The 25,908-nt window shown below is 33.0% G+C and overlaps 1 protein-coding gene across 3 annotated transcripts in view; it reads left to right on the top strand.

Annotated features, from left to right (window-relative positions):
* Positions 1-25,908, top strand: part of LOC106873251 (gamma-aminobutyric acid receptor subunit alpha-5) — a 649,257-nt gene that overhangs the window by 467,814 nt on the left and 155,535 nt on the right. For all 3 annotated transcript variants that reach the window (XM_089357609.1, XM_052970713.2, XM_052970714.2), the window contains one exon: positions 1,331-1,413. In XM_089357609.1, the coding sequence (XP_089213735.1) occupies positions 1,331-1,413 (83 nt within the window). The remainder of the gene's footprint in view (positions 1-1,330; positions 1,414-25,908) is intronic.

The following is a 25,908-nucleotide window of genomic DNA, read 5'->3' as shown; positions in this document are numbered from 1 at the left end:
GCTTCTAAAATTATTTTAATTTCTCTTAAATTAAGTTTAGATCTATTGTTAGCAAGCAAAAGTGTCTTATTAAGAACTATAGGATTTATTGATGAATAATAATTATCAATATCTATTTGCATTAAATTTATTTTTATTTTCATTATTTATTCCAACAAAACAATTTTTAGCGTCCAATGTATTTGACCATAGATCAAGTGTCACTTTTCTCCTAAGTGTCGGTAAATATTTATCTAAAAAATCCACTGATTGTGGGCCAGAATTTTCTAAGTGTAAGTTTTTATATATGAGAATTCACAGGTCCAAGAAACGACTGAATTTAAATATACTTGTTTTCAAGCGTGAGCGTCTATAAAGACAAAAAGAAAGATAAAAATAAAAAGAGAGCAATATAACGGTCATAAAATATATTTGTAAATTATTAAGTATTTTAATCTAAACACATCTTAGCGCATATTTTTTTTTCAAAACACGAGGAAAGTTTTTTTTTTTTAAAATTTAAAAAACCATAGTGAAATGAGAAATGTCCTTTTCATTGTTTCACATTATTAAAAAAATCATGCTATTATAATAACAAAACGCTATTCATCTATGGGAAAACAACAGAATAATATATATAATATACTATATCATCTCTAGTCAAATTGAAAATAATATAAATTACATTGCATTAATTACATTCAATATTTATAATAATCATTACGACGATTCAAAGATTAATTACTAAAATTACGTAGTTTATATAAGAGTCGTTATAAAAGATAATATCATAAGGATTTAATGAATGTCCTTTTGATGACTTCTACTTTCCATACGAAAAAGTAATGGAAAAATTAAAATTAAAATTACTTAGTTTTTAAGAGGGAAAATATCATCGTAATGTGTATATGCGTTTATAATTACGGAAAAATAGGATGGACATAATTTCACAAAATTATTCTCTAATTCTAGTTCTAAAAAAAAAACAAACTGAAAATGAGATGGAAACTACATTGATTAATTTGCATTGGTCATATATATATATATATATATGTGTGTGTGTGTGTGTGTGTGTGTGTGTGTGTGTGTGTGTGTGTGTGTGTGTGTGCATAGAAGATACGGACTACGAAAATTATTAAATACATAAAATAAATCAACTCTAAACAATATATAACATACCTAAAATACAAAAAGGGAAATATCAATAGATACCGCATGCAATATGTTTCTGTATTACTGGCTTACAAACATATGTTCGCACATATTCCTGTTAATTAAATTGTGATACACAAATTACGTTTCTAATGTATAAACAATATATACTATATTTCAATCATTTTTTTCTTTTTAGGCTGACGATTCGTGCTCGTTGTCCAATGGTTCTCAGGAAGTATCCTATGGATGAAGCTATTTGCCATCTTAGTCTCGGAAGCTGTATGTATAAATATTATAAGTAGGGATATAGATTATGTGTCTCTCGCGCACAATATTTGTTTGAATTTCTTTATATTCTTTATATAGCAATCCATAACTATATCGCTCAGTCTGTCTCTCTATTTCTGATTGTTTGAGCAATGCGTGTGTGCATGTGCATGTGGGCGAGAGAATGAGAGAGAGAGTGAGAGAGAGAGGGGGAGAGAGAGGTGAGAGTCAGAATATAAAATGGTGATCTTGCAGAATTATTACTGCATCGGGTCAATTGCTTAGCGGCATTTCGTCCATCTTTTCGAACTGAGTTCAAAGTTCCCTATAGTAGAAGAAACTTATCGAAGTGCCACGCTGTTGGATGGAATCCAGGACCATGTGGTTGGTAATCAAGCTATTTACCACACAGACACGTATTTATATATATATAAATATATCGATGATACTCGATTTATGGCCAAGTTATCTATTAGTCTATTAAATACTGAATTGAAGAAATATTTTTCACTTTTTAGCTTTTAACTGGAACACATATTAGGCGTGGCTTTCCGGGTGCTCTCATTTATCAGGTTATTAACGGGGAGCAAACCGAAATTTATAGACATACGTAGGTCTGTGAGTCTGTACTTGAAGGTTCGAATTTTCTTATTAATGATGTTGATTTCATGACCATATGATTATGGTTGTAACTCCTGGATACTGAGGTGTGTTGTGTTCTGGAACAAAATAGACCACTTCACTTTAGTTTAGTAAGCTGACAAATGTAAGTTTGCAAAACCCGGCATCCCATCGCGGAGAGGGAGATTTATAGTCCACATAATCTCGTGGTCCCCGGTACATAATGCCGAGACACCGGCTTTACGTGCCTATTGCTCGGGAATAACCGTTGATTTTATTCATACATACACACAAACACACACACGTTAGTAATTGTCTATACAAGTACGTTTATACAAACACGTATATAACAAACACACACTTACACAGACACAGTCACACACACGTACGCTCTTATAATTTTAATCTGTGAAAGCTATAAAATTACTCGAGGACCGAGAGCTTCGCCATGCGTATGTGTACATACGTCTATGCATATGATGTATAAATATGTGTGCTTATGCATAAATATGTGGACATTAGTGGAAAAGTATGTCTAAATTGTTGATTTATTATCATTATTAGCAGATCAAGCTAGATCAATACTTTTGACGAAATATGCTCTAGCTAATTAATCTTCATGTCTATTGATAAAGATAATTTATCAGCATCTCCGTTACAGTTGGAATGGTTGGTGGTAGCTATGCCGAGACCGGAAGAAGGCAGATAAATAGCTAGCATCTAAGTTACAGCTGGAACGGTTGGCGGTAGCTATCCGTACACCAGGGGAAGGGAGATAAGTAGATAGCATCTCCGTTCAGCCGGAATAGTTGGTGGTAGCTAACCGGAGGTCAGACGGAGACAGATAAATAGATAAGGACGATGATAGGGAGTTTTATAGAAATATAGATAGCAGAATGTTTAGATATACTCGTATATGTGAGGGAGACTTTCACTATTGTGTAAATTATCTCTGTTGAATGGAAAGATTGACTATGAAATATGCCTCGGCTTCACAATCCTGTCTGAAACTTCACAGGCAACTTCACAGGCAAATTCAGAGTTTAATATCGCGTTTAATATGGGAAGGGTAGTTAAAAGGAAAACTCAATTTAAGATTGGGAGTCATTACGTGTATAGAAATTTGTGCTTGTGACATTGTGAACGATGTGGTTAACGAAGAATGGTGTGTAGAATGTTTGCGTTTGTTTACGTGATGAAAGACATGAATTTCAGGGAAGGGTGGAAAGTGTTGCGAAATGCCTTGGAAGTGTTGATGTCTTCGCCTGAGAAGGATTTGGCACCAGTTCAGTAATTTGATTAGCGACTGCGTAGCACTGATATGGCTCCGGCTTATAGTGAGGTGCAAACATTGAATGTGTTAACATAAATGGGGTCGATTCTTGTTTCTGTAGCAGCTGCCAATATTTTTTGAATGATAATGCTCGATGAAGTTAAGCATTAAAAGTTGAACATGGGATAGGGTTGGCGGAGACATGTGCTAGAAGACGGTTGTCCATATCGGGTCAGCGAATAGTACAACATTTGAGGAATACTGGGTGTTTAGCTGACAGCAAACTGCTGCGGAAATCAGTACAGAAAAAAATCATGCCTATGAGGAAGAATAGACGTGATGGGCCAGAAGAGATGAGAAAGCAACTGAAACTTGAAAGGGTGTGGTTGGAGTGATCCATGTCATATACGAAGCAAGGTAGCGGGAAGAGACGTTGGTGATCTATGACAGAGAGGAGGTTTGCTGGGTAGATAAAAGCGAAGTTGAAGGGGCACTCAGGCCTGCCAAGCGTATGGATTTGTGTGAGGTAACAGAATGTAGAGACATTGAGTTTCTGGAAACTGAAAAAAATGGTGATATGTGTGGTGTGGGGAGGATCAGTAGGATAGGTTTTCCCAGTTATTGGAAATAAATATATGTGTGTCTACATATATAAGTTTTGTGTGATTATGAATATTCTGGTTTGTGAGAGAGAGCTTAATCTAATGTAAGTGTTACTATAAATATTGAATATATTCTGTTCGTACGTGATACAACGTCGATGATTTTATATATTTCTAATAATAAGGTTAAATATATAAATTAATTCTGATTCATTTCCTGTGGATCTCATTCAGCATTCAAGAATATATTTATAAGCGTAACTCCTCATTGACATGTAAGCACATAAACACAGTAGTCGTATATAGCCGGTTGCATATGTATTTATCTACACATTTCACATATTCTCTCATCCCTCTGTCTGATATAACATTTAATTATATTCACAATTTAATTAACTGTTTATTTTGTATTATCTCTCATCCTGTCACCTATTATTTGTTTCAAAGACCGCTCATTCTACAACATTGTCTGATTAACCCAACTGAATATATGATTGTAGTTCAAATAAAGATATTTTCGTGGGAGTTTAAAGTGTTTAAGCTCGCCAACTATTGGATCTTGCAATGCGAGATGCCTCTAAATGAAAACAATGTTTCGAAACTTGTTGTCTACCCACCGCTGCACTGCACTACTGATTGTATTGCTTAGTATATATATATATGTATGTGTGTGTGTGTGTGTGTATGTGTGTGTGTGTGTGTGTGTATGTGTGTGTGTGTGTGTGTGTGTGTGTGTGTGTGTGTGTGTGTGTGTGTGTGTGTAAAATGAATCATTAGTCTGATGAGAGACGCATCATCTCATGTCAGTGAGTTAGCGATCAAACTGTCGCAAATTGAAAATTGAAGGAATGGAAAAGATAATGTGGTTGGGTGATATTCTACAGAACTTCCAATGTGGCTAAATACCTCTGAGCGGCTGTCCCATGATTTGAAGTTAGATAAAAATTATTCAAAGGGACAACCCCAAATCACGTCGACTTTCCACGAGAACAAATGAATGTCACAAACAAAGACGTCACAAAACTTCAAAACTTCAGATGCATGGCGTTGCTCCAAGTATGTGTTATGCCTGATTATTAACGAAAGGATATAGTCGTAGACTCTTTGTAGTTGTGTTTTTGTAGACTTTATCATGAGATGTTTTTGCACTTCTGCATATGATCAAAGTTTCATTTTAAATGGATTCCCTGCTGTATTTCAGAAAGGTAGAGCAAAAGATGAAAGCTGTAGCATGGACAAAATAATCCTAGATTGTGCATCACAAAACGCATTTATTCATACACTTCTCCTCATCCGTGACATTTTTGCAAGTTGTAGATATTTTGTACCCTAGCTAATCTCTTTATATCTAAACTCTCCCTGCTTGTTTTTCTTACAAATGTGTAATTTCCCCGAAAGGCTGGCGATTTCAAACGAGGAAAATTATTTCTTGGAAATGCACACTACTTTTGGAGAAGTATTACAAGATGCATTTCAAAACAGGATAGAATTTTGAAAGATATGCAAAAGACAGTAAATAGAACTAGTATTGGATTTGACATTTAATTAAATGTTTATTAAAGGAAAAAGTCGGTTTCTAATAATTTCCATAACGTTTTGGACAGACCTTACAATCATATTGAAGTCATGACGACCAATTGTCTTGTGGCTAAGTGAAGATTTGATAGCACTTATTTCATTAACACCACAGCATTGTACGCATACGCAATTCATACAAAATTAACGATGGCATTCTCGACGTAAGAGTGCAGACAATTGTTCAAAACATATTTTAAAGATGTGGCTCACAGATGAAATTAGTGAATATTTGCTGCGACTATGATGAGAGTAAATAATTAGTGTCCAAACATATGATATGGCAGCTAGACGTTGTGTCTGTCACAAATCCAGATCGCAAATAATACAGTGATGTATTGTACAACTCACATTTTATGATTGAAATCACACCCAACAATGATTACTTTGATCTACCCTCTATCTGTCTGTCAATTATTAATTATGCCATAATAGTTTTCTTTCTTTCTTTCCTCCATTTTATAATCTGTGGATTCAAAAGTGTAGTCAGTATGAAAGGGATATTTGTTTTCATATAAGCCTTTTCAAAAACTTCCATTTATTGATTCTCTCCTGACGGTCATTGCTAAATATGGATTTCTGCTTCTTAGCTTTTTTTTTTTGTAATAACAACGGCACAGACGCCGGTGGACGAATTTTACTATGTGTTTTCTGTGGCACATGGTGAATATTCTTTTCGCTTACCAGCTAATTGCGTGGTGCCTAGTAGTGCCTACTTTTTCAATTGCTATTTTACCATACTAGTAGCAGTTACCTTTTTCTTAGCATGCGATTTACCAGTGAATTACCAGTTACTGACAAAACTCAAAGGACCCAAAACCATTCCTGAAAGATTTTCTCCTTCTACCGATATATTTTTGTGTTGTTTAGCACCATATGCCTGATGCTATTTCGGGTTGATAGGCTTTCAACAATGTATCTTCTTCGAATATGAAACGCAAATTGCCATCCAATAACGTTCACTTATGTAAGCAACGATAAATCATATGGGCTGAATCTGTATGTTAATTAATATCAATTGCACAACAAATTCATCAGCATATAGAAAGTGATTACAAGGTGAACATAACTATATGAATCATTACAGTGTAAGTCAACTGTATTAGCTTCTCTCAAATTGTATCATCGTAATTCACACGTTAAAAATTATATCGCTTATGGATTTCTCTCAAACACATCCCTATATAACATGATATCTAAACGATATGATGATATAAATGATGTACAATATGCAAACGCGTATATGATAAATCACTTTTTATCAACATATACGTAGCTTATTTCCACTAATGGCATTTTTTCATAGGAGTGGCAAACACATCGATGTATATAGAAATATTTTCATTATTGTCATAAAGTATGTTTATCTAGAAATCAACATAACTGCGTAAATGCGTGAAATGTATTGCAATATAGTGTCATAGGTCGACTGTACCAAGAGGTCTGTCTACTACTTATATATTGATACAGGTAGGTTAAGTTGTCTCAACAAATTGTAGTCCTCTCGATATGTTTAAACGGTATAGATACACAACATATATATATATATATATTAGATGTTATGATATATGATACATGCATCATTCAACCAAATATTAATATTTGTCACAAATGTAAATTTTATTAACTTTTTATCCGTTGTCTGTGTACATGATATCTTTAGTAATATATACAACCATATTAGTATGTATTCCTTATCAATGTATATTTCTCACATTTTACTCTCAGCATATTTCAAATTTATGTTACATATATCTATATATGAAGTGTATGTCGTTATATTTCGAACGCTATCCGCATATGACGGCAGTCTCATCATATAATATTTTCATTACCATAACATTGCATCACTTTTGTATTAGGTCAACTATTATCAGCACAAAGCTACTTCTGAGAGGCGGTTTAGTACTAATACTTTTAGCAGGAGTACTACATACAAGTGAATAAATGTTGCTTTTTTTTCAAAAACAGTAGTATTTATCCGTAAATAAATCAATGTTTATGGAATGATATAGTGTATCAGTGTAAGGTACTAACAAGGGACCGTACATATTATTACACAGGTGCGTATGCTACAATTTGGAAATCTAGTTTACATAAACATTTTCAGCCGTTTCTGTATAGAACTTAGCATTCTACGAATCTTGGCAAACGCATTTCCTATTTAAAAGATTGGAACATTAAGTATGATTTACGGTGTTTCATTGTGAGTTAGGCACCATCGTATAATACTGGGAATTACGTGTATAGAAATTTGTGCTTGTGACATTGTGAACGATGTGGTTAACGAAGAATGGTGTGTAGAATGTTTGCGTTTCTTTACGTGATGAAAGACATGAATTTCAGGGAAGGGTGGAAAGTGTTGCGAAATGCCTTGGAAGTGTTGATGTCTTCGCCTGAGAAGGATTTGGCACCAGTTCAGTAATTTGATTAGCGACTGCGTAGCACTGATATGGCTCCGGTTTATAGTGAGGTGCAAACAGTGAATGTGTTAACATAAATGGGGTCGATTCTTGTTTCTGTAGCAGCTGCCAATATTTTTTGAATGATAATGCTCGATGAAGTTAAGCATTAAAAGTTGAACATGGGATAGGGTTGGCGGAGACATGTGCTAGAAGACGGTTGTACATTTCGGGTCAGCGAATAGTACAACATTTGAAGAATACTGGGTGTTTAGCTGACAGCAAACTGCTGCGGAAATCAGTACAGAAAAAAATCATGCCTATGAGGAAGAATAGACGTGATGGGCCAGAAGAGATGAGAAAGCAACTGAAACTTGAAAGGGTGTGGTTGGAGTGATCCATGTCATATACGAAGCAAGGTAGCGGGAAGAGACGTTGGTGATCTATGACAGAGAGGAGGTTTGCTGGGTAGATAAAAGCGAAGTTGAAGGGGCACTCAGGCCTGCCAAGCGTATGGATTTGTGTGAGGTAACAGAATGTAGAGACATTGAGTTTCTGGAAACTGAAAAAAATGGTGATATGTGTGGTGTGGGGAGGATTAGTAGGATAGGTTTTCCCAGTTATTGGAAATGAATATATGTGTGTCTACATATATAAGTTTTGTGTGATTATGAATATTCTGGTTTGTGAGAGAGAGCTTAATCTAATGTAAGTGTTACTATAAATATTGAATATATTCTGTTCGTACGTGATACAACGTCGATGATTTTATATATTTCTAATAATAAGGTTAAATATATAAATTAATTCTGATTCATTTCCTGTGGATCTCATTCAGCATTCAAGAATATATTTATAAGCGTAACTCCTCATTGACATGTAAGCACATAAACACAGTAGTCGTATATAGCCGGTTGCATATGTATTTATCTACACATTTCACATATTCTCTCATCCCTCTGTCTGATATAACATTTAATTATATTCACAATTTAATTAACTGTTTATTTTGTATTATCTCTCATCCTGTCACCTATTATTTGTTTCAAAGACCGCTCATTCTACAACATTGTCTGATTAACCCAACTGAATATATGATTGTAGTTCAAATAAAGATATTATCGTGGGAGTTTAAAGTGTTTAAGCTCGCCAACTATTGGATCTTGCAATGCGAGATGCCTCTAAATGAAAACAATGTTTCGAAACTTGTTGTCTACCCACCGCTGCACTGCACTACTGATTGTATTGCTTAGTATATATATATATATGTATGTGTGTGTGTGTGTGTGTGTGTGTGTGTCTGTGTGTGTGTGTGTGTGTGTGTGTGTGTGTGTGTGTGTGTGTGTGTGTAAAATGAATCATTAGTCTGATGAGAGACGCATCATCTCATCTCAGTGAGTTAGCGATCAAACTGTCGCAAATTGAAAATTGAAGGAATGGAAAAGGTAATGTGGTTGGGTGATATTCTACAGAACTTCCAATGTGGCTAAATACCTCTGAGCGGCTGTCCCATGATTTGAAGTTAGATAAAAATTATTCAAAGGGACAACCCCAAATCACGTCGACTTTCCACGAGAACAAATGAATGTCACAAACAAAGACGTCACAAAACTTCAAAACTTCAGATGCATGGCGTTGCTCCAAGTATGTGTTATGCCTGATTATTAACGAAAGGATATAGTCGTAGACTCTTTGTAGTTGTGTTTTTGTAGACTTTATCATGAGATGTTTTTGCACTTCTGCATATGATCAAAGATTCATTTTAAATGGATTCCCTGCTGTATTTCAGAAAGGTAGAGCAAAAGATGAAAGCTGTAGCATGGACAAAATAATCCTAGATTGTGTATCACAAAACGCATTTATTCATACACTTCTCCTCATCCGTGACATTTTTGCAAGTTGTAGATATTTTGTACCCTAGCTAATCTCTTTATATCTAAACTCTCCCTGCTTGTTTTTCTTACAAATGTGTAATTTCCCCGAAAGGCTGGCGATTTCAAACGAGGAAAATTATTTCTTGGAAATGCACACTACTTTTGGAGAAGTATTACAAGATGCATTTCAAAACAGGATAGAATTTTGAAAGATATGCAAAAGACAGTAAATAGAACTAGTATTGGATTTGACATTTAATTAAATGTTTATTAAAGGAAAAAGTCGGTTTCTAATAATTTCCATAACGTTTTGGACAGACCTTACAATCATATTGAAGTCATGACGACCAATTGTCTTGTGGCTAAGTGAAGATTTGATAGCACTTATTTCATTAACACCACAGCATTGTACGCATACGCAATTCATACAAAATTAACGATGGCATTCTCGACGTAAGAGTGCAGACAATTGTTCAAAACATATTTTAAAGATGTGGCTCACATATGAAATTAGTGAATATTTGCTGCGACTATGATGAGAGTAAATAATTAGTGTCCAAACATATGATATGGCAGCTAGACGTTGTGTCTGTCACAAATCCAGATCGCAAATAATACAGTGATGTATTGTACAACTCACATTTTATGATTGAAATCACACCCAACAATGATTACTTTGATCTACCCTCTATTTGTCTGTCAATTATTAATTATGCCATAATAGTTTTCTTTCTTTCTTTCCTCCATTTTATAATCTGTGGATTCAAAAGTGTAGTCAGTATGAAAGGGATATTTGTTTTCATATAAGCCTTTTCAAAAACTTCCATTTATTGATTCTCTCCTGACGGTCATTTCTTAGGATATTTCTACAAATATATTTCATTATATCTCGGTAGACGTCCCTGTCTTGATAAAGAAATACATGTATACAAACATAGATTTAATTCTATATTTAGAAAAGCAGGTGTAAATAAATACATATCGCGCATGTTCAGAAGCATGAACCGTATTAATATATGCGAACTTTATAAACACATACAACCAATAACAGCATAAACCTATATTGACTGGATAAATATTTAATAATTATATTTTTGTATATAAATAGTATCAAAATATTTTAACTTGTATCAATATAGAAGGAATTTATCAACATATTACTGCTGTATTAATCAATCCAAAATAATGAAAGGGTGTCAAATGTTTCAGAATATACAGATTGCCTATTTTATGTCAAAATGCATCCAAATAAGGATGTCACTTGAATCAATATATATCACAGTCACATCTTTATCTTCCTCTCACACTATCTCCCTGGATATCAATCTCTCTTTCTAACTAGTTAGGTATATATATATATATATATATACACACATATAAACATATATACATATATCAAATGTAGAGGTACATGCACTAACACGGACAGAGAATGTCACTTTTGTAAAAGATACGTAATGTAAATAACGATACCCTAACGATAACATTATGTGTTAAGCATGATAACATATGACAATTGTGTCACCTATTCCAATAGTATCAACAAATATCAGCTGCAACAAGATATCGCAAATTGACTGTTAAATATTGGTTTCAAATGATATAACAAGGGCAGCAAATTCTGTGCAGAAATAATTCGATTACATCGACTCCAATGGTCAGCTGAAACTTATTTTAACCACCGCGTATGGAATGCAAAGTCGGCTACGTCAGAATTTGAACTCAAAAAGGAAAGATGGTCGAATTTACTATTAGATATTAACGGTATTATAACGAAGAATATTTCATCAGGTGAAGTGAGTCAAACTTTATGAAGTACACAGGAATATATCAATTGAATCAAATATTCTCTCGTTGTCAAAAAATGCCAAATGATTTAGTCAATACATCTTAAATAGGCAAATAGACAAGCAATACCGAAATAAAACTTCAAGAAAATATCCTTTAGAAATATCAAGTAATGTACCAGATGCCGTAACATTTAGCCAACGTATACCCAATGTATCGAGTTATACCAGGCTTCAAAAATGTTAAGATATAGGAATATTCTTGAAGTGTTTTACCATGTATTATCATTTCATGGCTTTACATTTATATTGTGATAAACAAATATATGACAAGTATATAAGGATATATATATATATATATATATATATATATATATATATATATATATATATATATATATATATATATATATATATATATATATATGTATATATATATATATATATATATATATATCAAGTATAACATATGTGTGTATGTGTGTATAGGTGTGTCTGCGTATATCTATATATATATATGTGTGTGTGTGTGTGTGTGTGTGCGTACGTATGTGTGTGTGTGCGAATGTGTGTGTGTGCATTAAATGCGTTCTGTGCGACAGAAGCAGTATTAGCTACAAATAACAACAGATTTTCATATTGAAAGCAGATACTTTGTTGAAAACCTACTAAACCTTATGTTCGTTCCAAGATATAGTGTTGAAAACATAGAAATACAAATATTGCAGTAGCAGCCGTGCTGTAATTGCTCAGGTCACATATCCACTTCTGTAGCTTTCGTGAGGAGATATCCACTGGTCAACACGAGTCAGGGAAAAGAAAATTATCCGGTACTGTTACAGTAAAATTGTGATGTAGAAATCAGTGGTGTCTATGCTATGTGGTAGGCTGGATAAATGTTCGCTATAGAAGTAGCATTTGTTTAAAAGCCTATTAACTGCCGATATTTGTAGCGATATAGCATCTCTTAAAATTCATAGTCTAAAACAGAAAAAAAGAAAACACGAATGGTATCAGTAGCAGTCAAGCATCGTCCAGCAACTGCGGTGGCATTGCTAAATATGGATTTCTGCTTCTTAGCTTTTTTTTTTTGTAATAACAACGGCACAGACGCCGGTGGACGAATTTTACTATGTGTTTTCTGTGGCACATGGTGAATATTCTTTTCGCTTACCAGCTAATTGCGTGGTGCCTAGTAGTGCCTACTTTTTCAATTGCTATTTTACCATACTAGTAGCAGTTACCTTTTTCTTAGCATGCGATTTACCAGTGAATTACCAGTTACTGACAAAACTCAAAGGACCCAAAACCATTCCTGAAAGATTTTCTCCTTCTACCGATATATTTTTGTGTTGTTTAGCACCATATGCCTGATGCTATTTCGGGTTGATAGGCTTTCAACAATGTATCTTCTTCGAATATGAAACGCAAATTGCCATCCAATAACGTTCACTTATGTAAGCAACGATAAATCATATGGGCTGAATCTGTATGTTAATTAATATCAATTGCACAACAAATTCATCAGCATATAGAAAGTGATTACAAGGTGAACATAACTATATGAATCATTACAGTGTAAGTCAGCTGTATTAGCTTCTCTCAAATTGTATCATCGTAATTCACACGTTAAAAATTATATCGCTTATGGATTTCTCTCAAACACATCTAAACGATATGATGATATAAATGATGTACAATATGCAAACGCGTATATGATAAATCACTTTTTATCAACATATACGTAGCTTATTTCCACTAATGGCATTTTTTCATACGAGTGGCAAACACATCGATGTATATAGAAATATCTTCATTATTGTCATAAAGTATGTTTATCTAGAAATCAACATAACTGCGTAAATGCGTGAAATGTATTGCAATATAGTGTCATAGGTCGACTGTACCAAGAGGTCTGTCTACTACTTATATATTGATACAGGTAGGTTAAGTTGTCTCAACAAATTGTAGTCCTCTCGATATGTTTAAACGGTATAGATACACAACATATATATATATATATATTAGATGTTATGATATATGATACATGCATCATTCAACCAAATATTAATATTTGTCACAAATGTAAATTTTATTAACTTTTTATCCGTTGTCTGTGTACATGATATCTTTAGTAATATATGCAACCATATTAGTATGTATTCCTTATCAATGTATATTTCTCACATTTTACTCTCAGCATATTTCAAATTTATGTTACATATATCTATATATGAAGTGTATGTCGTTATATTTCGAACGCTATCCGCATATGACGGCAGTCTCATCATATAATATTTTCATTGCCATAACATCGCATCACTTTTGTATTAGGTCAACTATTATCAGCACAAAGCTACTTCTGAGAGGCGGTTTAGTACTAATACTTTTAGCAGGAGTACTACATACAAGTGAATAAATGTTGCTTTTTTTTCAAAAACAGTAGTATTTATCCGTAAATAAATCAATGTTTATGGAATGATATAGTGTATCAGTGTAAGGTACTAACAAGGGACCGTACATATTATTACACAGGTGCGTATGCTACAATTTGGAAATCTAGTTTACATAAACATTTTCAGCCGTTTCTGTATAGAACTTAGCATTCTACGAATCTTGGCAAACGCATTTCCTATTTAAAAGATTAGAACATTAAGTATGATTTACGGTGTTTCATTATGAGTTAGGCACCATCGTATAATACTGGGAATGTTGAATGTAATCTTTGCCATGTGGAAATATATATAATTACCTCTAAATTAATATCATTGAAATGGAAAGGGAATTTTACATTGAAATATTCTCACAAATATATAGAAAATCATTTAAATTTTCAATTCTAAATTATCCATTATTTATAATTGCTTTTCATATAATATTACGTACATAATATTTCTATAGGTTTTTATGAATGCTTTATATATATATATATATATATATATATATATATATATATATATATATATATATACTTATATAGAGAGAGAGAAAGAGAGAAAGAGAGAGAGAATGAGAGAGAAAGAATGAGAGAGAGAGAATGACAGAGAGAAAGAAAGAGAGGAGGATATGAGAGGTAATGGAGTCATTAAGACTCGAAGGTGTCAGGTAAGGCTGAGTAAATGCTATGGACAGACTATAGTAAAGCTCCAGGTTCGGTGATTATGCGAATGAAGAGTCCAGCGTAAGTCATATATCAGCATGTGTATATATAAAAAGATTTTCAAAATGAGATAAAAATCCAAGGGTGTGAAAAATTTCAGAACATTTGTAAATAGAAGGTCTTACAACTGTTTCCGGGATATTCTATATATTCTATATATCCCTTCAGCGGAGATGGTGTGAGAAAATGGTTAAGCATGTTCTCACAACGTCTCCGATGAAGGGATCTATAAAATATCCAGGAAACAGCTGTAAGACCTATTTGTAAATGTTCTAAAATCTTTCTCAGGGTTGAATTTTATTCTCATTCTGAAAATTTATATATATATATATATATATATATATATATATATATATATATATATATATATATATATATATATATATATATATATATATATATATTTGTATTTATATATATATGTATATATATATATATATAATATATATATATATATATATACATATACATATATATATATTTGTATATATATATATATATATATATATATATATATATATATATATGCAAGTACATACATACTTATATATATATATATATATATATATATATATATATATATATATATATATAAAGAGAGAAAAGAGAGAGAGAGTGAGAGAGAGAGAGAATGAGAGTGAAAGAGAGAGAATGAGAGAGAAAGAGAGAAACAGAGAGAAACAGAGAGAATGAGAGAGAAAGAGAGAATGAGAGAGAAAGAGGGAGAGCGTCTGATGGAAATATTCAAGTCCTCCGTCTTCAAGAACTCAGAAAAAACTAAGCGACAGAGACTATCTACCCTCACTTATTGACGATGGGATTGACCGTGCCAAGAAAGTTGGCACTAAAAACACTAAGGGAACCAAAACGGAACACCACACCTCATCTCAAAATGCTACCGTATATATCAACTCACAACTCTAGAGACAATGAGGTATACAACCCTATTTTTGTATGCTCACTAGGGGTCCAAAAATGAATAACATTCTGAAAATACGTAATGTAAAAAGCAACCCAAATCGCTGAAAAGACTACTGACAAATAGAAAGATTGACACGAGGACCACGAAACCAATGGCTAAAAAATGTAGACGTCCCAATGTGGAACATGATCCAACGTACTGGAAGTTTGGGAATTCCAATTCAAACAAGGCGAGACGTTCACAATTAAGACTACCTTCACTTGTGCATCGGAGAATTCCATTTATGTTATGATTTGTTTAGTTTGTGGACACAAGTATATAGAAAAGACAGTATGTCACTTAGACGAAGAACCACACTGCATATAGACAAATATTTTTGAGCGAACACAAATTCCACAGTACATTATTTACATTATTTACATTTGACGGATATTTGTCCTCATCTTGTTCGTTGATAACACAACGCTTCGGCTGATATACCCTCCAGACAACACAGTATGTCGATTTTATGGACATATTTCATATTACCTTTCAAATATATGCAAGGCTCCGGTATAGGACAGCTGTGTTATAATTTGAGGTTGATGTAATTTAATCGAGACGGAAAGCTGTTATTAAAAGACGCTAGTTCGTGTTTGTTTTTAGTCATATACATTTCGATTCCACCTTTTGTGATTCCAACCAAACACATTTGGATATATATTTCGTATGTGAAACTATATATTGCTATATATATTTATATAAATATATGTGTGTGTCTGCGCGCGCTTGTCATATATATTACACACGCACATATATTCATGCATATAATATATATATATATATATATATACATGCATATGTATACATACGTACATATACTTACCTATATATATATACATATATATATATATATATATATATATATATATATATATATATATATATACAGAGAGAGAGAGAGAGAGACAGAGACAGAGAGAGACAGAGAGAGAGACAGAGAGAGAGAGAGAGAGAGATATCGACTCACTTCTACAAGCATATGCATGTATAAGCAAGCGTGTCTATTTATGAAAAGTACATGGGAAAGAAGGATGGGGAGACAAAAATCTTGTCATATGCTGTGGTGGACGACTGAAAGCGTGTTTGTTATGAATATATAAGCAGAAAAATATGTCAGACGTCTCCTGAGGCTGCACATATTTTTCTCACTGAACAAGAATTAAAAAAAAAGTTATAACATATGATTGGTAGTAATCCAAATATAAAATTATAGAAATTTTTTTCAAAACGTCTGAAATTGTACGAGATATAACGTTCTGAATATTAATTGGATCTTATAAAACATTCTTTAGATTATGACAGTTGAGTATTATTAGTCTGTTTTGTTTTTATACACGCCAGACTTTGATGGAAATTGTTTAAATTAACTTCCTTCATATTTAATTAATCCCACCTTCGAATCAGATTTTGTGATTTAATTACTATACTATTAATTCGAAAACTAGAATAACAACTAATTTCCTATTAAAAATTATACAAATATATGGAGTAAAAAATGCGTGAAAATTTTATAATCGTGAAAAATAAAATAGAAAACAATCCTGTTGTAGTTATGTGTATGTTTAAGTAAACTCAGTGGTGTTGATTATCAAGTAGAACGATATCTCGTTAATTTCGCCAATATTGTATTCTTCTTAATTATAACAATGAGATTTGTATTTGAACATGAATAAAAAATTAAGTTGATAATTAACTGTGTACAGCACAGTCTCGTTGTTATTTGCCTGAACAATGACCAATATGCAGCACAAATACAAACCCTAAATACATGTGCAACCAGAAGCGTTATACATGCTCACAAGCATGCATATATGCATCTTTGCGTGTGTTTTAAGATAAATAGATAAACAAATAGATAGATACATAGTTAAATACATACATACACACACATGCATACATACATACATACATAAGGAGAAACTAGACAGACAAGCAAACAAATATATGTGAATCACATAAATATCACGAGAAAATAATGAAACAATGTAGAGTTAAATAAACAAATAATATGTTGTCAGTCAAGCGAACATATCTTTTCTGGAAAGCGTTGGAATATAACAAGTAAAAACCAAAGACGGAAATATTGATAATATCACCACACATAAAAATAAGAAAGAGCACGGAATTATACGTTCCGATAATACACGTTTTCAGAGAGAAGATAAGAAGAAAGTGAACAGAAAGAGAGTAAAATAAGTGCTATTCCATACCAGATATGACATGCAAAAAGTGCGATAAGATTGGTTTCGTACTTTTGTGTTCTTATTCTTGCAACTAAAACGTTTTATAAATGGTATCATTCGAAATATCATGTTCTATTTGCTTCTTCAAACAAAATGATTACTTTCATTGTACATTTTTATTTATGTTACTTCGTCTTCAATTTATACTCACGTGTCTTCTGCTTTCTCATACCATATGTAATTTGCTTGTTTGTTTTCTCTATAATTCTTAATTTTACAATTGTATTATTATATAGTAAGCTAAAGTAGAGCAAATGATCACTACGTCACGCATTAAAATTTTGAACAATGTGCAGTTATATATATATATATATATATATATATATATATATATATATATATATATATATATATATATAGTGGGAGGAATAGAAGACAAGCCCAAATGCAAATTTATACAGTTCAATATCGTAGCGCTCTACCACTTGATCTCCGAAAGCTTGCTTCAGAAGGCATTTGAATTTAGCAAAACATGTTACTATGCCAAATACCGCTATAGACATAATTATGAACGCAAAGAAGTCATCCCTATTTCACGATAATTTCTAGGAGGTCAAAAAGAATGAAAACGAGTTATTTCACGTGGCTATAACGGTGCAGAAATAGCTGACGTTTAGGCCTTTATACACTAGATGCCCTTAAAAAAGAAATAAAACAAGCGAACATGGACATTAACATAAATCTTAACAAAGGAAATGTTAAGCTACAAACAAAACGAGGTAGCCTCGTACATAGACATTGGTTCCAAGCACCCACCAGCAGGAAATAGATGTGTCTCCAATTAATCCGTCGACAAAAACACATTTGAAAAAGCCGCCCCATATTATAATGTTGTATTAGAAAGGTCCAACTTCATTGAACCACATATAACTCAACCGAGAAGATAGAGATGGTTCAACGAACATTATATCATGAATGTAGCTTCTAACATAGCTAGGAATTTCTTCAAACTAATAGACAATGTTATTCTCATTCACACAAATACCAAAATATCTTCAACACAAATACTGTTAAAGATACCTAAAGTTGCCTCCCCAATTTGGGTCAATAATACTCAATCACAATAGACGTAAACACACCAGAAACACCCCAGAAAGATCCTGAGACACAACAACTGTCTTGAGAAAGAACTCGTATATAAGGAGAAGAACACGGACCCCAACAGAATAGCAAAAGCGTATAGGAATTACGGGCAACTCATTCAAAGAAACGTATACAAGTCTTGCGTCATTCAGAGACAAAAACAAAAAACGTAATATATAATATGGACATTGAAAGAAGGTAGAATAAGAAACCCCCAGATAGAGTGGGAAACTATTGATAAGGCCAAAAAATACAGAGAACACGGTACCGTATTACTGAAAAATTAAACATTATGCAATCAACAGAAAACACCTTAAATATTAAGGATGGAACCTTCGCTCCTTGCATACACAAGTGAGTATGCATCTGTGTATGTAATTGCAACGTACATATCGACTCTTGGGGTCTACAGTAACATACGTCCTATGTACATGATATTGCTATGTGTATCATTTGCATTCGCAAAAGTATATTAATATATGTTGAGGGTATCAATCTGTGTCGACAGCAGTAACGGGCATACACAAGTAATATTTTACACCCAAATATTTCAAAGAAGAACCCCTACAGGCGGGGATAACCCTACCAAGTTAGCCCTTTTTCTAAACGTGAAAACGCATGGCAAACAAATTTCACATATAGGAAAATTATGCCCAAAGACGAACTCAACACACAAGTTCAAGAACCCCATGCTCAGAACAAAAACAAAATAATGCAAAATAATGCGAGGAAATAAACCACAAAAATATTTGCCCAAAAGACGAATGCAACGGAGACAAACAACCAAAATGTACCACTCAAGAGTAAACCCCCTGCTTCATTTATTGTTTTATTTACGCCAATTTACGAGAAAACCCGTCAACAAAGAGCAACTGTTTTCCTTTATGGAGGCAATATTTTAAGTAAACATGTTCTTGTTCTGTACTTGACCAGATGTAATAAATTGTCCTATAATTTTCCAAGTTTATAAACTTAAGAATATTATTTATCTTACTGGTATTTTCTCATGTAATCAAATATCAGTAAAGATTTATTAAAAATAAAATTAAAGTAAAAGCAATTTATCTCCTGTCTGTGGGCCAAGAAGATGTCTGGAGATTTTTCATTGAATCCTCTTTTAACTATAGTTTGGTACTGAGTTGAAAGAGTTAGAGAGTGGGAGAAAGTGTGTCTATTGTCGAAATTAAATTCTTGTATGTTCCAGCCAAGGGAGTGGCTAAAAAGCACTTATTGAACGGCGTTTATGGCCACCTGTGCGTGTGTGTGTGTGTGTGTTGTGTTGAATGTCCTTTCAATATGTTTGGAATGTGACCAGCTGTGAGTTGTGTGTGTTTGAAGAAAGAATTAGGATTATCCTTTAGGTTAGATGTCTTCACCTGTGTGTACATGTGTGGTCACCAGTTGTGTGTATGTTTGTCTGTTCGTGTGTGTATGTGAATGTATGTGTGTGTGTTTGTGTTTGTGTGTTTGTATAGAGACGTGTGATTGTGTTTTTGTGATGTTTTCTTTTGTGTGTGTGTTTGTGTATATGTTTGTGTGTGTGTGTCTTTGTGATGATGTTTTTTTTTTGTGTATGTGTGTGTTTGTGCGTGTGTGTGTTTCTGTGTGTGTATGCTAGCATGTATAAATACTGGAAAAAATACAAGAATTTAATTTCGACAATAGACACACTTTCTCCCATTTTGAACCCTATACCAAACTACATTTAAAGACGACTTCAGCGAAAAATCTTCAGACATCGTCTTGGCCCCCGGACAAAAGATAAACTGTCTTTACTTCAATTTTTTATTAATCTTTACTGATATTTAATAAGATGAGTTTAATCAACAAAAGTAATATTTTCTTCATATAATTTTTAAAATCATTTTCTTCAAATTCCTTCTTAAACTGAAATGTCTTTGAATTACTTCTGTGCTATTTCCACCTCGATTATCATATATAAAAATTTGATTTGTATAGATCTCTAAACCTTTTTCAACCCATATATATATATATAGAAAAAATTAAGGTACTCAGAAATCTGTATATATATATATATATATATATATATATATATATATATATATATATATATGTGTGTGTGTGTGTGTGTGTGTGTGTGTATGTATGTATATATATATATACTATGTACCTACATTTCATCCGACATAATTCCTAACTATAAATATTGAGTATTTTTTACACCTGAAATTTGAAATTCTTTGGTAATAATTTCATATGCATATCGGACGAAGCATACAAATAGACACATATATATTAACCATCGATGCATAAAACTTGTAGCTTTGATGATCGCTATTTGATTAGACCGTAATTATATTTAATTAAAATATTTGTTTGCAATGGTCTCTTTCTCTACTTTCGAATGAAATCAAATTAAAGTGGATGCTTAAAGTCGCTAGTAGCCTAAAATTCAAATATTTAACCATAACATTTGAACCGAGTTATTTTTTCGTACCATTTTATTAGGTAATGGTCCATATCACTTTAATATATCTACATATGTTTCAAACTCCTTTGCAATTAACATACATAAATGGGTGGTGTGTGTGTGTGTTTGTGTGTGTGTGTGTGTGTGTGTGTGTGGTGTGTGTGTACGGAGAGAGAGAGAGAGAAAGAGAAAGAGAGAGAAATCTAGATAGATCGATATAGATAGATTCCTATATACATGAATACACACATACACACATATAGTCCGCGCGTCTAAGCCCTTGCGTAAATATTTATATATATGTTCAGTTACAGTTATACACCTACAAATATATGGAACATTATTGGGATTCCTATTAATAATCCATATTAACCCATAAATTTACTTCGTCGCGGAGACGCATGTTGTAGATTCTGTTTTCTAATATAACCGGGGTTTAACCTTTTTATGTCACTTCACAACCGTTCCATTCTTTTCAGTTTCCTAAAACTGTGAATGTTTGTGTGTAATTTTTTGTATACATCCGAAATTATTCATATTTATTACATGCAATAATTCTAATTCATTTTGGCAAGACACTCACAACGTTCTTTTAAAGTGTTATTCAAAGTATCATTTCTACCTATTAAAGATGTGGCTATAAAATGTGACGTCATGTACACCATCTGTCATACACATGATACAGATGAGTATTTCAACGCTGTTCTTATCCCTAAGACACAATGTGTTCTTTTTCCTTTTATTCCTTTTACTTTTTTTTTTTTTACATTTGAGATGTAAATCCTCATCTGCGAGCCTAGTTCCTATAAACAGAATCCAGACAATTTTAGTTCATTGCCTATAAATTATAAGGATATTTAAGGAAACTTTTGTTTAATTATCTATTCGTTATATTATGACATGGAGACATCCAGTAGCATAAACTAGTAGATGCATATTTCTTTGAAAGCCTTCAAAAAGTCATTTTCATATTTAGTTCAGGACAAACTACCGAGTAATTCGTAGTTGTTTCAAACTTTGGCACAAGGCGAGCAATTTCAGAGGAAAAGGTAGGTCGATTATAGCGTACCCAATTCTCAAGCGGTATCTATATTCTCCGGCCCGAAAGAGTGGAAGGCAACATCGACCTATGCAGAATTTGTACTCAGAAGAAGATTGTGGAAATGCTTCTAAGCATTTTTCCCGGAGTGCGAAGAATTTTGCAGGCTTCTCGCCTTAGTAAATATAACAAGAGCAACAACTTCAATAATAGTACTACTACTACTACAACTACTACTACTACTACTACTACTAATAATAATAATAATAATAATAATAATAATAATAATAATAATAATAACAACAACAACAACAACAACAACAAAAGCAACAACAACAACAACAACAACAACAACAATAATAATAATAATAATAACTGGAAAAAATAGGTGGGCTTGGCTGATGAAATGATCACTAAAAAAAGAGACCGAGGGCAGTATACTTGGCAGCGCAAGACCAAGCTTAGGCCAAGCAGGGTCAACCTCATAAAATGGAGGGTCAACTACATAAAATACAGAATAGACAACACAGCAGAAAGTGATAAGTGCAGAATTTTTGGACAAAACGGTTCGAAATTTCCCCAAAACACTTGATGAAGGCTGGAGGTTATATCAGCCGAAACGTTGTTTTAACAACAAACAAGATGAAGACAAATATCCGTCAAATGTAAATAATGTACATAATTCCTGATCTCTTAAATATAGAACAGGGTTACACAATATATTCTTAGAAGTGGCATTTGGGCGGAGGGGTAGGAACAAAAGAGGAGTCAATCACTGACCTTAGTCTTGTTCTGATCGTTTTGGGGAGAATTTAAACGAGCTTTCCATTATCTTTTGGTGTATTATGTTTTATGAATAATTCCCACATCTGGGAAACGTTTCATCAAAATATGATACATTGTGGCAGTGGTTCTTATCAGAATCATCTCTTATGGAGCTTTGGCAAAGGGTGAGAGCTTTGGCAAAGGGTGAGAGCTTTGGCAAAGGGTGAGAGCTTTGGCAAGAATCTTGCCTGTTGTCAAAGTCAAACGATTTCATGTATTCCTTACTCTTCGTAGAACTTGTAATTGAGCGGCTCGTCAGTGAGGCGTTTTTAAAATTGTTCCATTTCTTGTGCTTCATGTAGTTGCTGATTTTTATTGGTTTTTAATGTTTCAGGTTCTGTTGCTAATTATGTTGTGTCTCTCAACATTGTTCTCATTTTGTGTCTCTCGATGTGTTTCAGCCACACCATCAGCAGCTCTATCCTGATACATGGTGTCTTGTCAATTTGTATGACTTCGAGTAGACGCGTGATTTGTGACTTAAAATGTGCTGAAGAAACCTCCATAGAAGTTATTTGTGTTTACGCTGGCTGTGATTAAAAAATTCCAGCTTCATCACACTATCAGTCTTGCTGATTCTGTCTGAAGTTTACGTTAAGAGTACACGAGTTTGTGGAATAGTGAGCCGTTTGCAGTTTTATTTCATAAACTTGTAATTCATTTCATCGAACAGCTATTTTATCATCGCTTTCTGATGATGTGCAAAACGATATACCGTGTAAATTTCAAGGCAAATATCTTCTGGAATGTAACATTTATAATTAAGTAGGACAGGCTTAGACTCGATGACGTTTTGTGTTATCACTGTTTTATAACAGCCGATAAATATATTAGTTATTTGGCTGGATAATTTACCCATTAACGCTTTCGAGCGTATTGTGAGATAAACAGAGAGATGGAATGAGAGGTGGAGTAAAAGAGAGAAAGAGAAGGAGTTAACATAATAGGTACAGAATGATTGTTTTATAACATTCAGAAAAATATATATATATACGCTTTTAAATGAAATTTTGCAGCGATAGATTTTCAACGATGTATATCCCTCTTATATTAATAATATTTAGGTGAAATTATCATATATTTATTGAAAATATACAAATGAGTAATTACTTTTATTTAATTATATTCTTAGGCAATAGATTTTCTCTGAAAATATAGTTTACATTTTGTCATTTTTTATTAGAACAACGACATTTGTTAAAAAGTAAAATAACTATTGTATGTTCAGTATTTTTTATGAGGCTACCATAGTGGTATGAAAATGTTTACTCCCATTGTTATGTATAATCTAAATGGTAACACTATAGAGTCTATATGTCTATATAAGGGATCAAATCACATTTAATATTTTGAACATATTCAATTGGACATTATTTACATTATTTATATTTGACGGATATTTATCCACATCTTGTTTGTTAACACAACGTTTCGGCTGATATACCGCTACGCCAAAGAAGAAGAAGAAGAAGAAGAAGAAGAAGAAGAAGAAGAAGAAGAAGAAGAAGAAGAAGAAGAAGAAGAAGAAGAAGAAGAAGAAGAAGAAGAAGAAGATCGAAAAATACCTTAGGAATGGGAAACCACGTTCGAAATTTCTCTAAGTCACCTGATGAAGCCTGGAGGGTATATCAACCGAAACGTTGTGTTAACAACAAACAAACAAGATGAGGACAAATGTACGTCAAATGTAAATAATGTAAATAACGTACATAAATTCTCATTTCTTAGATATAGAACTAAATTCAAGTAATATTTACATTTCGCGTGTAGGAGACTGGAAGTTAATTCGCAATATGCAAAAGATGGCCTTCTAATTTGCTAACTGATTACCTACAAAGTAATCTCAACATTTTCCTTACATCCTTGGATGAAATTCCGCCGACGTTGACTTTGCCGTCCATCCTTTCATAGTTGATAAAAATACGCGCCTGTTGAGCATTGGAGTTAATAGAACACAGGCATCCTCGAAACAACTGGCCTTGCGCCAAAATTTGAGACCAATTTTAATAATTAAATGACGTAGCGGATCATGGCATCAGATCATTTGAGAATTTCGACAGCTGGAAAACGATATTTGTGTATTTATTGATTGAAATCAATCGTCTGTAAATCAATATCATTTGAAGTTACACATTTAAACGGGAAACCACAATCCTTTTTCATAAACTGTGTGTGTTTGAAGTCATATGCCTGATACTCCACAGAAATCTGGCGCCGGAAATACGGTATAACGAAATATAAAAAAAAAAGTAAGCATCAACTGTTACACTTCAGGTTTCAAACTGACAGCAATCTAACGCCCTCTAGTATATTATTGATTTGTTCTAAATTCGAAAAAAAAAAAGTCTTCTCTAGAATTATGTCAAAATCAATTCTGTTCAGGAGAAACTATTCTTCATATCTCTTTTTATACTTTTATAAAATAGACCATGGAACCTAGGTGTATTAACTAGAGCATTTACAGAGCATTGTTATATCTTTATGTAAAACTATAGAAACAAAGAGAAATACGTATATATTATATATATATATATATATATTGCATAACACCTCATATAGCGTTCCTGTGTCTGAATATTGGAAGATTGACTGCGTTTGATTTGTGTTAATTATTTTATATCGCCTCTA

Source organism: Octopus bimaculoides, chromosome 9, assembly GCF_046866305.1.
Source record: "Octopus bimaculoides isolate indiv1 chromosome 9, ASM4686630v1, whole genome shotgun sequence".
In the NCBI taxonomy this organism is placed as follows: Eukaryota; Metazoa; Mollusca; class Cephalopoda; order Octopoda; family Octopodidae; genus Octopus; species Octopus bimaculoides.
This window is presented reverse-complemented; position numbering and strand designations above follow the sequence as displayed.